Consider the following 14010-nt stretch of genomic DNA (forward strand, 5'->3'; position numbering starts at 1 on the left):
TTTTGTTTGTCAGTTAAGCCTTGATAGAATGAAAAAGAAAGGTGGGTCCCCTCTCAGAATCTTCCTAATTTAGGCTTTTTAAAAAGAAAATTAAATTATTGAGAAATCACAGCTCTTATTGCGAAGCAAAGCGTGTACATTTGCCTGAGTTGATAGATCTTAACAGCTTTTCATTTGAAGACAACCATCTGTTTACAATTTCTAAGTCTCCAGTGTTTCCAAAATCTTCATTTCCATACTCCAGTTTCAGGTCTTCCCTGATTAACCACTAGTATCCATTTCTAAATATTCTTAATTCTTGTTGAACTCCTGGGGGGGGGGGATCAGTGTTTACGTGGGTTGAGTGGTGCTTTGTGAACGACCCTGGAATGTTATGAAGACGGAATCCCACTGTCATCAACAAGTAAATTTTGGACCTAAGCCAGGCTTTCTTTTGCAAGAGAGAGGTCTTCCCCTTTTCAACCTCAGAGGACTGTAATGGTTGAGGCAGGGCAGGGAACCGACAACAAAGCTATTGCCACTGTTTCCTCTGGCTTTCTAGAGAAAGGCTTCTAGAACCTTCTCTCCCTGGGCTTCACTGAGATTGTCTTAAAATTAACTTCTTTCATTTTCCTTCTAGAGGTAGGAGCAAAACTCTACGTGAGTCATACCTTCGATCCTTTCTAAGGTGTGTGTGTGTGTGTGTGTGTGTGTGTGTGTGTGTGTGTGTTGGTGCTGGGACTCAACCTGAACACAGGATTGGGGCAGGGGTCAGTTTTACACCTTCAGGAAGTGCTTCTGACAGTTTCCAGTAAGTGCCCTCCTTTTCTGACTTTAGAATTGTGGCTAAGGCTTCATGCCCTGAGAGCCTCCACAGCTGCCTCCTGGAGACTTATCCCCACCCAGATAATGGCCTCCTATGTGGTTCCTGCCCGGCACCTGTGGAGAGCCCAGCTGCCTCTCCCTGTTGCTCATGGCCCAGGTCCTCACTTCTCCCCACTTCCTGCATTTACTCCTCTCGTACACACGTTCCTCTCTCCCCTTCCCCCTGTGTCTTAGCTTACGAAGCAAAGTTGTAACTTTGAATTCCTGTTTTTCTAACCGCCCCCATGTGACAGGATATCTCTCAATTGGAGGGTTTTCCTAAATTCAGGAGTGCTTTAAAAGGGACAGCTTCCTCTGTCCTCCTTTTCAGTCAGGCAGCTCCCAGTCTCTGGACTGAGCAACGCGACAACCTGGGGACCTGGTTGTATTCTTTGCCTTTCCAGTCTCCCTCTTCTCCCTCAGTGGAAGATCCACTCTGGGCCATGAGGCTTCCCCTGCTCCTGGCTTTTATCTCTGTCATCCCCGTCTCTGTTCAGCTATTGGGTAAGTCTGTTTTGAGGTGGGGGCTTTGCATACCATTTCGTTTGGAGTTTATGCCGAAAGTCCTGTGTACATCTGGAAGAGGAGTTGAGCGCATTGTCCTTGCAACATCTGTGTTTTTACCTGACCTGCCTGCATCAAGCCTGTGTTTGGCCTTGACCTGGCCACCAGGGTGGGAGTTGAGCTAGAGCCAGGCGATGCTGCTGCTCTCCGCTGTTAGATGTTGTCCAGGCTGTAGCCCCCCAGCACCTCCGTCCTCCTGAGGACATCATGTCTGGGTATTTCTACCTGGCTTGTGCAATGCCTTCTTGTTTTGTTGCTTGCCCTAGTTCTAGTTTTCAGTTTATGCCGTTGCTATTCTACTCCCTATAGAGAGCGCTAAGTTATCTCCGGTGGCGAAAGAGGAAGTTGCAGCCCCTCATCCTAGATGCAAATTGATAAAGAGAGGAATCTTCCTCGTGGTGGGACGTGGGAGGGACGTGGGAGGGATGTGGGGATTCTCACACTCGGCTTTTCCCGTGGGCCGTTTCATTCATAATTTCTATTGCTAGAAAGTCCTCCCTTTTCTGTATCCAGAATTGTTCATACTGCATCACAGGTGGATGTGTTCGATGCTGAAGTCTGAAGGTGGTTGATATGTCCGTAGGAGCAGATCAGGGCTCTTTAGATGAACAAGGGCATAGCTGAGTGAGCGTTTCTCTGGATTCTTAAGCACCAGAATGGGAGGGACTGGGAGAGTCTGCACTCCCAGGTCTATTTTGAGACTTATTTTTGGCCTTTCATCACCCTCCACTTCCATCAGACAACTAAAGCCTGCTGGACACAGTTCGTACTCTTGGGCTTAGCCCAAGTCCTGTGGTGACACCGATGCCAGGAAGTTCTCTAGGGATCTGTATGATAAAGATTTTCTCAATTCTCTTAGGAATGTTTCCCTCCTTGAGACAGCAGGATGCCTCCCTAATGCCTTTCTCTGTGACTACAAATACTGGGACAGAGTGTGAGGTCCTGGGAGGTTACTTGGTGGGCCCAGTTACAGGGACACAAAATGTGAGGTCTTTCAGCTCTTTCTAGAGAATAAAATGCAAATAAAAATGGGCACAGGAGAGTCCCTTCCTGACCCAGATGTGTTTGTGTTACTTGAAAGCCTGTGATTTTCAGCCCCTCACTGGAGGTTGGATTCTAGACTTGCAATCTGTGGTAGATCCACACCCTCAGACTCTATACCATTTATTTATTTATTTATTTTAAAAATTTTATTATGCTTATTGCATTTTGGTGTGACTGTGCCATTGAAATTCATGCGGAGGTCAGAAGACATTCCACTATGTGGGTCCCAGGGATCAAATCTAAGTTGTCAGGTTTGGCAGGCAGCACCTTTATCTGCTGAGCCACCTCTGGTTTAAGGGTCAGCTGTGCTCATTTTATCTTCTCTTGGTCTCAATAGCCCAAGTCCCTGAGGATAAAGCCAGAACATCTGCTTAGTCAACAGCTCACTAAAGGACCCCTGAGTTCTCAGGACTGCCTTTCCTGGATCCCCATCAACTCACAAGACCTATGGGAAGATCCTTTGCTACCTGATATACTACAACCCTAGGGAACATTCTACCCCAATGTCACTGGATGCATTGGAGCACTGATGTCACTGATAGGTTAGCTGTGATTGGAGTCTATAGAGGTTAATAGAGGAGCTCCCTGGCCCTCCTTGCTCTGCTGACCTGCCTCTCAGGCATTATTGGCAGTGTTTAAGCATCAGTATATAGGTGGGGAGTTATCATTAATGAGAGATGTTGGACACTGACGTGGACTAAGCTAAGAAGCATAATTTGGTGGGTTTGGCTCACAGGCAATGGTATGTTAGTAGACAAAACAACATTTTTGTTGTTGTTGTTGTTTTGTAGGAAAAAATAAAACAGAAAAGACTAGCTGATTCACAGTATTTGCTGATTTTTTTTTTTTTTATTGCCATCACTGTACACTGCCAAGTACCACGCTGAGGCCATGTAAGCAGAATTGGGAAGGGAAGCAAGAGACAGACAGTTGGTGCCACAAGGCAACCAGGCGTCTTTCCAGATCTCAGGACACAGCAAAGCCGGCTGTCACATGATTCAAAGTTCATGTGACATGAGGGAAAACCTTAGGCTCATGACTCATTAACACAGGTGCCATCTTGGATTCTGATGATGGCAATAGGCTTGGGCAGTTAAGTGCTTAGGTTAGTGCTTAGCAGGTGGAAGCCAACCCAGGATACCACTCGCTTCCATCTCTGGCTCTTCCGGCCCCCACTTTGATTTCTTGCTATAATATCAAGCCAAGCGAGAGCTTTAGATCATCCCTGGTATAGTGTGTTGGGAAGCCGCTAAGCTATGGTTCTGATACTGACGTCACGCCAGAGCGTTCAGCTGGATGCATATCCCATTTTGGTTTCTTCATCTAATGTGCAGAAGAGAATTATTTCAATTTTCCTTTGGCTATTGTAGAATCCATTCTTACAGTCTCTCTTGCAAACTCTGATTTCACCTTACATTCACCCCTTACAGCACGGATGCTGAACTTACTTACTTGAACTCAATTTAGCGAAGAGAAAACCGACCTTATCCTCCATCCTTCTACATGTTTGCTACTGTGGTCCTTCCCACCGCTTTCTCAGACTTCATGTTGGAAATCTCGTTTTCTCATTTACGTGGGACAGGTACCTCGGTTAGATTATTTCTAGTTAAACATATTTTATTATGTTTTAGCACTTGTATTATGTCTGTCTGTGTCTGTGTGGGGGCCAGGTCTTGTCATGGCATTCATGTGACGATCAGAAGGCAAGTTTCACGATTTGGTTACTCCTTCCATCCTGGGGGTCCCAGGGACCAAACTCAGATCTTAAGGCTTGGTAGCAAGTGATTTACCCACTGAGCTATCTGGTCAGCCCTAACATTTAAAATGTAGTATATAGGTTCTATATTATATATTTACGTAAATAATAGACAAATATTTTATATACATATATGTATACATATGCATATGCATAACTAACACCTAATGAAGTTAGTGCATAAAGCTGGAGGCCATAGTGTCATCCAGATCAGAGAGAAAAGTGACATGTTTTACTACATGAGAAACAATTGGGCCTTGAAGACTAAGTGGATTTCAGTAGTTGTGAGCCAGTGACACCCCGTTCCTGAACACGGCTTTTCAGCATTGAGGCTGGGAAGTGATATTGTTTATCAGGAAGGGAACATGGGGTTCAAAACAACACTAGATTAAACTATGGACTTCAGATTTGCATGAAAGCTTTTGTTTCATTTTGTTTTGTTTTGTTTTTCCAAGAGAGGAGAAGGAAGGAATCAGTATTTAAGTATTTCCTTTAGGGAGAAAGATCTGCTTGGTGCTTTACCTACAGCATAGCAGTTGGAGGCTCACAAGGACTCTGTCAGAGAATAGTACCCTCAGTTTACAGATAAGGATATAAGGTTGAAATAATGAGTTTAACTCAGATGACACAGGAAGTCCCAGACCCTCCAAAACATCCCTTGTGGACCATGTGACCTCCTCCAAGCTCACCACTATTCTGCCCGACTGTCCCTTAGCCTAGCTGCTTCATCAGCTATTTTTTTGTTTCCAGTTTCATCCTGTTCTGAACTGCCTCTCACCCCCATTCAAGCCTGTTTTCTCCACACTCCTCATCAGGATAACAAACACGTATGGAGTCATTTCTGTATCCATTGCTATTCCATGTACTTAAATTGTCTCATTTAACTCTTACAGACATAGTAATCCTATGGTTCACTCTTGATTTGATAGAGTGAAAGCACAGAAATAACTAAGAAACTTAGCAAAGCCACAGGCAGTGAGCACTGGACTCTCACTGTCTGCTACTAACACCTGGTTCTGTACTGGGTGATGGATACCCGAGATGAGTCTATCCGAATGACTATACTAGAAAAAAAGCAGTGTTCTGAGAGGATTTCTTATCTTGTTTCTTATGTTGTCCCCAGGCTGGGGAAGAGGCTACTGCTGGGAAGTTAGTAACTTAGGGGACAGGGGAGATGACTTCATTACACAGGTGGAACAAGAGATCACAGAGCAGTGTGTGTGTGGGTGGGGGGGCATCCCTCCAAGATAATTGACAGGAAAGTTGTGAAATGTATACTGTGAGGGGATGAGCGGGATGTTGAAACATCAATGCCTTGTTTTTTCTTTTTGGGCTCAGAACCCATTTTAGTGCCATATTTAAACCTCTCCAAGTGACTATGTGGAGTGGCATAAAGTAGTAGTAATCTCTATGACATTCTAGTGAATGAATAAAGGATCAAAGTGAAGAATAAAGTTACTCTTAAGTTTTCCTTCACCCTTTAGTTCAAAGCCTTGGCCATTGCCCCATCTTCTCTGGCATAGCTTCTTGTGTATTTGAGGTTCATGGTAAGTATTTCCCTCTTTCTTTCAGTGTTAGGAGGTGAGAGGGCATTGTGGACTGAAACTGTATTTATGGCAGTTAACAGGCACACTATAGCTTCATTTTGGATTCCTGCAGAAGACGACATTGGACAGCTGTAGTTTTAGTGGGAAGCCATCCCAGAAAGCACTGGCTGGGCAAATGGGGAAGTGAGATGAGAAAGGAAAGTATGTAATTATGCCAGTGACCAAGTGTGATTTGCAGTGGAGATCTGGGGGACACTGCAATAGGACTCCCAACTCCAGAATCCACTGCGCTGGGGTATCTGTTCTTCCCCATGAATCACAGGTGATAACTCCTTACAGGGAATGTGAATTCTCTGGCCCATCAAATCTGCCCTGTGTGAAGGCTCTGTCAGAAAATGTTCCCAGGTGGAGAGGGACTCCTGACATTTTGGGACTCAGGTCACTGTGCAGAGACATGGCAGAAGTTAAGAAATAACAGAGTCTTTTTCTATTCTCTCTTGATTCAACTCCTTTGTCTTCCAGATGTTATTTTCCTATATGCTTTAGTGTCAGTATTACAGTATAGGAAATCCAGGAAACACAGTGTTTTATGTTTCTTTTTCTGAATGCTGCCCTTTTAGAGCTGTATTTCTTTGCTGGTAGAATTTTGATATTAATTACTTTGCTTAATGTTATAGAATAATTTAAAAATATACCTAGAAGAAAACTCACACCTTATTGGATGCTTAATTTTTCAGCTACACACATTCTTGCCCTGGAATTTAGGTTGAGCTCAGAGGATAAGTTGTGAGAATTGATTTTTTCCTTCCATCATGTAGGTGAATGAACATGGTTGTCTGTCTGTCCCTGTGTGTTCAGCTTTGTGGCATTTCTGTTGCAGAAGCATAATGCATATGGACAAGCATTAGAATGTTTACAAACATGTCCACTGGAACGCTGAGAAATGGCAGCCGTGCCACAAGCTTCTCTTGGTCAAGGTCTTCAACATCCCTTTGGAGGAAGATGTATGACTTTTATAATCAGATGCATTTGACAAAGACAGTGGTGAAAGAGAAATTCTGCACTGACCATTTGGAGAATAAACAGTGTGTCAGGTCATGATAACACTGTGTTTCCTTACATTGTCTGATGGCAGCTGTATCAGTCTTGCTGTGCATCTAGCGACAAAGGAGAAACACAGGAAACAAGCACTGATAAGCATGTAGTTTAGCATCATCTCAGAGTGAGAAGTGTCAGGGTTTGGTGGCTCCCTGTCCAGGGGCAAACTTCGTGAAGGCCAGATATTTCCCTGCTAGTATCCTTCATTCCAGTTTTGAAGGATTTCTGTGGTTAGAAAACAATCATTTTAATTAGAAACAAAGTTTTCTCCCAACTCTTTATGATAGAAAAGAAACAATGGCATTGGATTAACCAGTATGCATTCAATTAGAATAATGCACATAGGGCAATCCAGCAAAGAGATGGCAAGATTATAAAGAATGACACTCTTCTTTCTATATGGTTCAGTGGATGCAATGCTTATGTGGGGGAAGTCTCTGTAATATAGAGACATGTCAGGACCATTGAAAAGGAAGCTAGGTCATCAGGAGTTATTTTCCTTGATGATTCTATTTCAGAAAAAGTTGTGAGTGGAGCAAAACCATGGTTGCATGGCGTAGACCAGTGCCAATGACATTGGAGAGAAGAGAATAGAGGAGATGTGTGTTGCAGTTCTGCAGAGGGACAGAGTCTGTGGGGGTGGGGGTGGGCAAAAGAGAGAGAAGGAAAGCTGAGAACCCAGGGTGACAACTGGATTTAGGCTTCTGCATCTGGGTGCATGATGGTTCATCGCTGAGAGAAAACAAGAGTGGATGTTGGTTCATGCCCTGGCTGGTGGTTTTTTGCTTTTTGTTTTTTTGTTTTTGTTTTTTGTTGTTGTTGTTTTGTTTGTTTTTTTTTTTTACAACTTGACATAAGTTGGAGTTATTTGGAAAGAGGAACCTCAATGAGGAATTGCCTCCATCACATTGCCTGTAGGCAAACCTTAGGGCATTTTCTTGATTAATGATTGATAGGAGACATTGGACTTCCACTACCCCTGGGCAGGGGGTCATAAGACAAGCCAAGCAAGCCAAAAGGAATAAGATGCTGAGCAGTGTTCTTCCCCTTTCTCTTCCACTTTCTTTCTCTGCCTTGAGTTCCCTGGATGAGGGACCATGGCCCAAGATTTGTAAGCTGGAATCAACCCTTTCTCAGCAAAGTTGCTTCTGGTTATGGTGTTTATGTTATCACTGCTCTAAGTTAGTTCATTAAAATACTACTGTAATTAAGTGGAGTTAAGATGAGTTACAGATGAAAATTAAGCACATCACAGCAGGACCTCTGAAGGGAGGCTGTACTGCATGGGCCGACTCTCCTGACCTTTACCAGCCATGTCCAGCTGCCTCCTGGGTGCCTTTTTCTTTTAATAAAGGCTTTTAATAAGGGCCGTCAACAGTAAACTCAAAATGTATGAAATATGAACTGAAGAGAGATATGCTGAAACAAGCACTCTGAAAAGTGGAAGCCAAGGCTGGCTAGGAAAAATGCCAGGGGAAGAGCTAAGCTCAATGGAGGATTCTCAGACTGCTTCATTTTTACATTAGAGGAGGCTAAGCTAGCATTTGAGTATGATAAATGCTCATATTCATAGTAGCTTTTGAGAAAAGCTTTATCTCCTTATTTCCTCTGCTTTATCATGAGCAAAGCACCCTACTTGTAATGTTTTAATTTTTGTTGAGGAGGATAACAAAGGGTTGTGAGGTTCAGTTATTCACGTGACCCAGTCAGCTATGGCATGAGCAGCGGGTAGTCGTCAACTCCAGAGAAGCAAATGGTAGAAGGTGTTCTGGATCTAGGCTCTATGGAGTCTTGGTTTCAGGAAACCAAAGGAGTTCCAATGGATAACATCAGGCTCCCCAGAAAAGAGTGGCAAGGATCAGCAATGAGGGTGAGAAGAGACTGAGGTTCTTTTTCAGTGTGGGCATGAGGGAGAGATGGAGCAGATGTGTCAAGAGACAATGACCTTTGGAGGACATGATTCATTATAGGTTTTAAGTTACAGGTCCTAGGCTTGACTTCAGGGTGTAGGTGGTACCAACTGTGCTGGGGAGGAACAGGAAATAGAATTGCTCCTTTGAAAATGCTCTGGAGTCTCCTGATTGCTGGTATTCTCTCTCCCTACCTCTCTCCCTTCTTTAACCCCAGAATAGTTTGATCAAGAATATCCAAGATCATTTATTCAAATTCTCAGAAGCCTGCAACTGAACCAGCTCATTTGGAAAGATGCACACAAAGCAGACAGAATACATTTAGGGAAATGTCGCAAGAAGTGGTTAGCATATATTTCTGCCAAAACTTAATCATTGATTTTCCTTGTATAGTCTTTAAAAGCAACAGAAAAGGAACATTTCGATGTGAATTCATATAGAGGGAGATTTATGCTTACTAAATACTTTCTTAATTTCCACCCCCTAAGGACATCCCATTTGGCCCCAGGTAAGCTATGAGGGATGGGCCTCAGCTATCCAGACTCACTTACTCAGCCAGTTCCCTGCTCCAGGCTCTCCCTCCAGCATGCCAAGGCACAGCTACCTCTGCCAGTTTTCCTGGAATCATAACTCTTCAGGGAAAATAAAAGTCTACAAACATTTACCCTAAAGTACTGCCCTCTCTATGTGAACATACTTAAGCCTGTGTTCTTTCCTTTTTGTGAACAGACTCGAGACAGTTTTTAATCTATAATGAAGATCACAAGCGCTGCGTGGATGCTCTAAGTGCCATCTCAGTTCAGACAGCAACTTGCAACCCGGAAGCTGAATCCCAGAAGTTCCGCTGGGTGTCAGAATCTCAGGTCATGAGTGTTGCTTTCAAATTATGTTTGGGAGTGCCATCGAAAACTGACTGGGCCTCTGTTACCCTGTATGACTGTGATTCAAAAAGTGAATATCAGAAATGGGAGTGTAAAAATGACACACTCTTTGGAATCAAGGGCACAGAGTTATATTTTAATTATGGCAACAGACAAGAGAAGAATATCAAGCTTTACAAAGGCTCGGGATTGTGGAGCAGATGGAAGGTCTATGGAACCACGGATGACCTGTGCTCGAGAGGCTATGAAGGTAAGGATCAGTTACCTCTTCATCTCCTTGTTTGAGACTAAAGGCGAAGACATGTCCTAGAGTGGTCAGTACAAGAAACAGCTTTTGAATTATCCTGTGTTCTAGACGGACATGATGACAAATAGGTGTGAGAAAATGTCCCCCAGTAACTGTTAGCTTTTGGTAATTCACAGATAAACATTACTTTTGAATGTCTTGATATTACTTATTTTGAAGCAAGACATTATAGCTTCAGAAACATTTCATTATGACCTTTGACCTGAAGCCTCCTATTCAACATGATGAGATTGTCTCATTCACTCTAACCAGACTTTTCCTTACCTCAAGGGTAAGGTTGAGAAATCTCTGGAGAAATGATCCCAAGAGTATTCTCTACTTCAGATCACCTGAAATGAAACTCTGAGTGTTTCTGATTTATTCTGTCACTACAGAGTATTTAGAGAAAATAATCATCCTGGATTTTTTAAACTGAAGAACTGGCTCATGAATTAGCAAACATATTTAGTCCCCTGTCTTAAAAAGGGATAGTGTGAGCAGGGGACAGGGAGTTGATCCTTGTGGTCTAGAGGGGAAAAATAAAAATCAGAGTATTTAGCATCTCCGTGTCTTGGTGAAATTTCACTCATTCAGAATCAGACACCAAAACCAGACAAGGCAAAAGAACCTGAAGCCTTTAACAAAGACTGCTGTCTTGGGTCGGATGATTCTGCAACCCCATTTCTCCTTTGGACACTGGGCTATTGTGAGGCATTATCTAGAACAGCTTCAAGGTCAGAGGAAGAGCAGGCCTTTGGGGCCCAGGGAAACCTATTCCAAAATTGCTTTGTTGCTGGGGCTTTTGAGAAGGGTTGACCCTAGCTTATCATAGTGAGACAGCCAGGAGCCCGGCTCCGTGTAAAGAGATTATTTGTCTGCTTTTGTTCTCTTGTCCTAAAGAGAAGAGTTGAGTTAGAATTTGAAGCAGGCGAGAGTGGAGTTCAGAGAAGTTATTTCCAGGCATTTATTGAACATGATATGAACTTGGAGAGGCAAGAGAGGCACACAAGAGAGGCACACAAGCAACATCCATCCCTTCCAGGGGAAAACTCAGTACTAAACTCAAAGGACAGAGCAGGGTCACTCAAACTTGACTGTGTTCCGTTCTAAAAAGGGAACAATTGTCAAATTGAGGAATTAAATTTGAGGGTAATAGTGTTAGAGGTCATCTCATTGAACTCATTTACATACTTTCTTCCCCACAGTAGTTGGATTAAACCTAAGGCTGCCCACATTCTGAGCATGTGCTCTCCTGATGAGCTATAGTCTCAGGTGTTTTAGGTTTTACCTTTTATTTTGTGGCAGGGGCTTACTGGGTTGCACAGGCTGGCCTTGAACTCACGCTGTAACTCAGACAACCACCATTAAACATGAAGGCTTTTTGCCCCAGTCTTCTGAGTAGCTGGGATTATAGGCCTGTATCACCTGACTTGCCTTAATGTACTGTAAACTCTAGTAGTAGGCCTCCTCTTCCTGTTCTGTTATTTACTTTGAGAGAAATGTGCATGACACTTAGGACAGCAATCATCATCTTTTAGTGTGTTTAAGAAACATCTGGTAAGCTTGTTTAAATGTGTAGATTGCAGGCTTTACTCATACCCCCCATTCAGATTCTTAATCAGTAAAAGAGGAGGACTCAAGAGATTTTGAATTATTTTTGCAAAGAATTCGGTGATGGTTTTGAAGATGGCCCAATTTTTGCCAACACACTGGTGACCTTTCTCAGTATTGAAAGTAATACTGAAGAAGGGCCTAACCACTAGAAATGAGAGCCTGGGGAAAAGAAGGTCCAGCGACAGACCCAAAGTGGGATCCAGGTCAAGGGGAGGGCCCAAGGCCCGACACTATTACTGAGGTTATGGAGCGCTCACAAAAAGGGACCTATCATGATTGCCCCCCCCCCAAAAGACCCAACAAGCAGCTGAAAGAGTCAGATGCAAATATTTGTGCCTAACCAATGGTTAGCTGACCCCTGTAGTTGAATTAGGGAAAAGCTGGAAGAAGCTGAGGAGAAGGGCGACCCCTTTAGGAGGACCGGCAGATTCAATCTGGACCCCTGAGATCTCTCAGTCACTGGACCACCAAACAGACAGCATACACCAGCTGATGTAAGGCTCCCAACACACATACAGCAGAGGACTGCCATTTCAGAGAAGATGCACCTAACTCTCAAGAGACTGGAGACTTCAGGGAGTTTGGAGATCTGGTGATGTCAGGAGGAAGTGGGGACATCCTCGTGTGGATATGGGGGCTGGGAGGAGGTTTGGGATATGGAACAGTTGGAGGGTGGACTTGGAGGGGAATAAAATCTGGAGTGTAAAAAAAAAGAAAAAAATTGATAATAATAATAATAATAAATGAATTGTGTGTATGTGTGTGTGTGTGTGTGTGTGTGTGTATATACGTGTGCAGTATCTGTCTTGAAGAGCATATCTGATCCCATAGACCTGAAGTGAAAGGCAGTTGTGACCCACCTGAGATGAGTTCGAGTCCTCTGCAAGAACACCGCCTATTCTTAGCTGTCGAACTGTCTCTCCAGCCCCAAAGAGACCATTAATTAATTTAGTGCAACATTGATTAGAACTGAAGTCACCATCTCATTGGAAACTGGTTGATAATTATGTCAGAGCTGTACACTTGCATGATTTAGAGGATTATCTGGAGCTCTAGAGCGAACACTAACTGACAGCATTTTTGTGCTTCTTTAATAAGGTGGGCAGGGTGGAGTTTGGGTCTTTGGATCTCTTCTGTGCCCATGTTTTGAATACTCCCCTCAAAGAGCCGCCTGTATAGTTTCAATCAGAGGCCATGTTGTCTGATACATGCCTTTAACCCCAGGTACTTGGGAGGTAGAGGCAGGTGGATTTCTGAGTTTGAGGCCAGCCTGGTCTACAGAGTGAGTTCCAGGACAGCCAGGGTTATTCAGAGAAACCGTGTTTCAAAAACAAACAAACAAACAAACAAAAAACCCAAAGCATAACAAAAACAACAACAAAACCCCCCAAAGAACAAAAACAAACAAACAAACAAACAAACAAACAAAAAAGTACAACTGGTCCTGAGGTGGTTCCCAGGACTCTCTTTGCAGGAAGGAGCAGACAACCCTGGCACTAAGAGTTGGCCCAGTTCTTACTGAATTTAGCATGTACCTTATGCAAACTTAAGATACGAGGATTGGTCCTGTGGCTGGTGAAATGGCTCAGTGCTAAAGACACTTGCTGCCCAGCCTGAAAACCTGAGTTCAGTTCCTGCAGTCCACATGGTGGAAGGAGAGACCCTACTCGCCAGGTTGCTCTCCCACTTCCTCATGTGCTGCCTGACTCACAATGCTCTACCCCACTTTGCTAAATAAATTAAAAAAAAGAACCCAACAAAAACTGACCTGACCTTTCACTTAGCAGAACTAAACCTAGAATAGCATTTTGAAATAAGTATAATGGGTAAATGAAAAGGGAAATAACGAAAACCCAGTAAAGAAGTCGTTGGCGTGGTGGTACGTGCTGGCAAGATCAGCATTCAGGAAACCTGAACAAGAGGAAAAATTTGAGGCCACGGTGGGCAGAGTAATGATTTTGTGCCTCAAAAGAATAATTTTTTTTTATATAAATTCAAAAAGAAGAGTGTTGACTGAAAACGGTGTCTGTAAGGGTTTTGAGTGGCTTCTTTTTAAGACATGCAATACAGAAGTATGCTGTTTCTATCCTATCATCCACATCACGGTAGAGAGTAAGGGCTGACTTGCTCAGAAGTAGTTGCAGGGATTTGAATATCGCCTGTGAGCTTGACTCCATGGAATGTGTATGTGTATGGTTTACATGTATGTGATAAACTTTTGTATGCAGATGTATGTGCACGTGTGGCAGAGGTTGACGTCTCAGGTCTTCTTCTTCTTCTTCTTCTTCTTCTTCTTCTTCTTCTTCTTCTTCTTCTTCTTCTTCTTCTTCTTCTTCTTCTTCTTCTTCTTCATTATTATTATTATTATTATTATTATTATTTTCTTTATTTATATTTCAAATGCTATCCCAAAAGTTCCCTATACCCCCCCACCCCTGCTCCCCTACCCACCCAATCCCACTTCTTG

At 43.3% G+C, this 14010-nt stretch overlaps 1 protein-coding gene across 1 annotated transcript in view; it reads left to right on the forward strand.

The window, feature by feature from the left end:
• Positions 1 to 1185: 1185 nt before the first annotated feature.
• Positions 1186 to 14010, forward strand: part of Mrc1 (mannose receptor C-type 1) — a 90853-nt gene continuing 78028 nt past the window's right edge. The window contains exons 1-2 of the mRNA XM_021192603.2: positions 1186 to 1347; positions 9492 to 9893. Of these exons, the coding sequence (XP_021048262.1) occupies positions 1287 to 1347; positions 9492 to 9893 (463 nt within the window). The 5' untranslated portion in view covers positions 1186 to 1286. The remainder of the gene's footprint in view (positions 1348 to 9491; positions 9894 to 14010) is intronic.

The sequence above is a fragment of the Mus pahari genome, chromosome 3, assembly GCF_900095145.1.
Source record: "Mus pahari chromosome 3, PAHARI_EIJ_v1.1, whole genome shotgun sequence".
Lineage (NCBI taxonomy): Eukaryota > Metazoa > Chordata > Mammalia > Rodentia > Muridae > Mus > Mus pahari.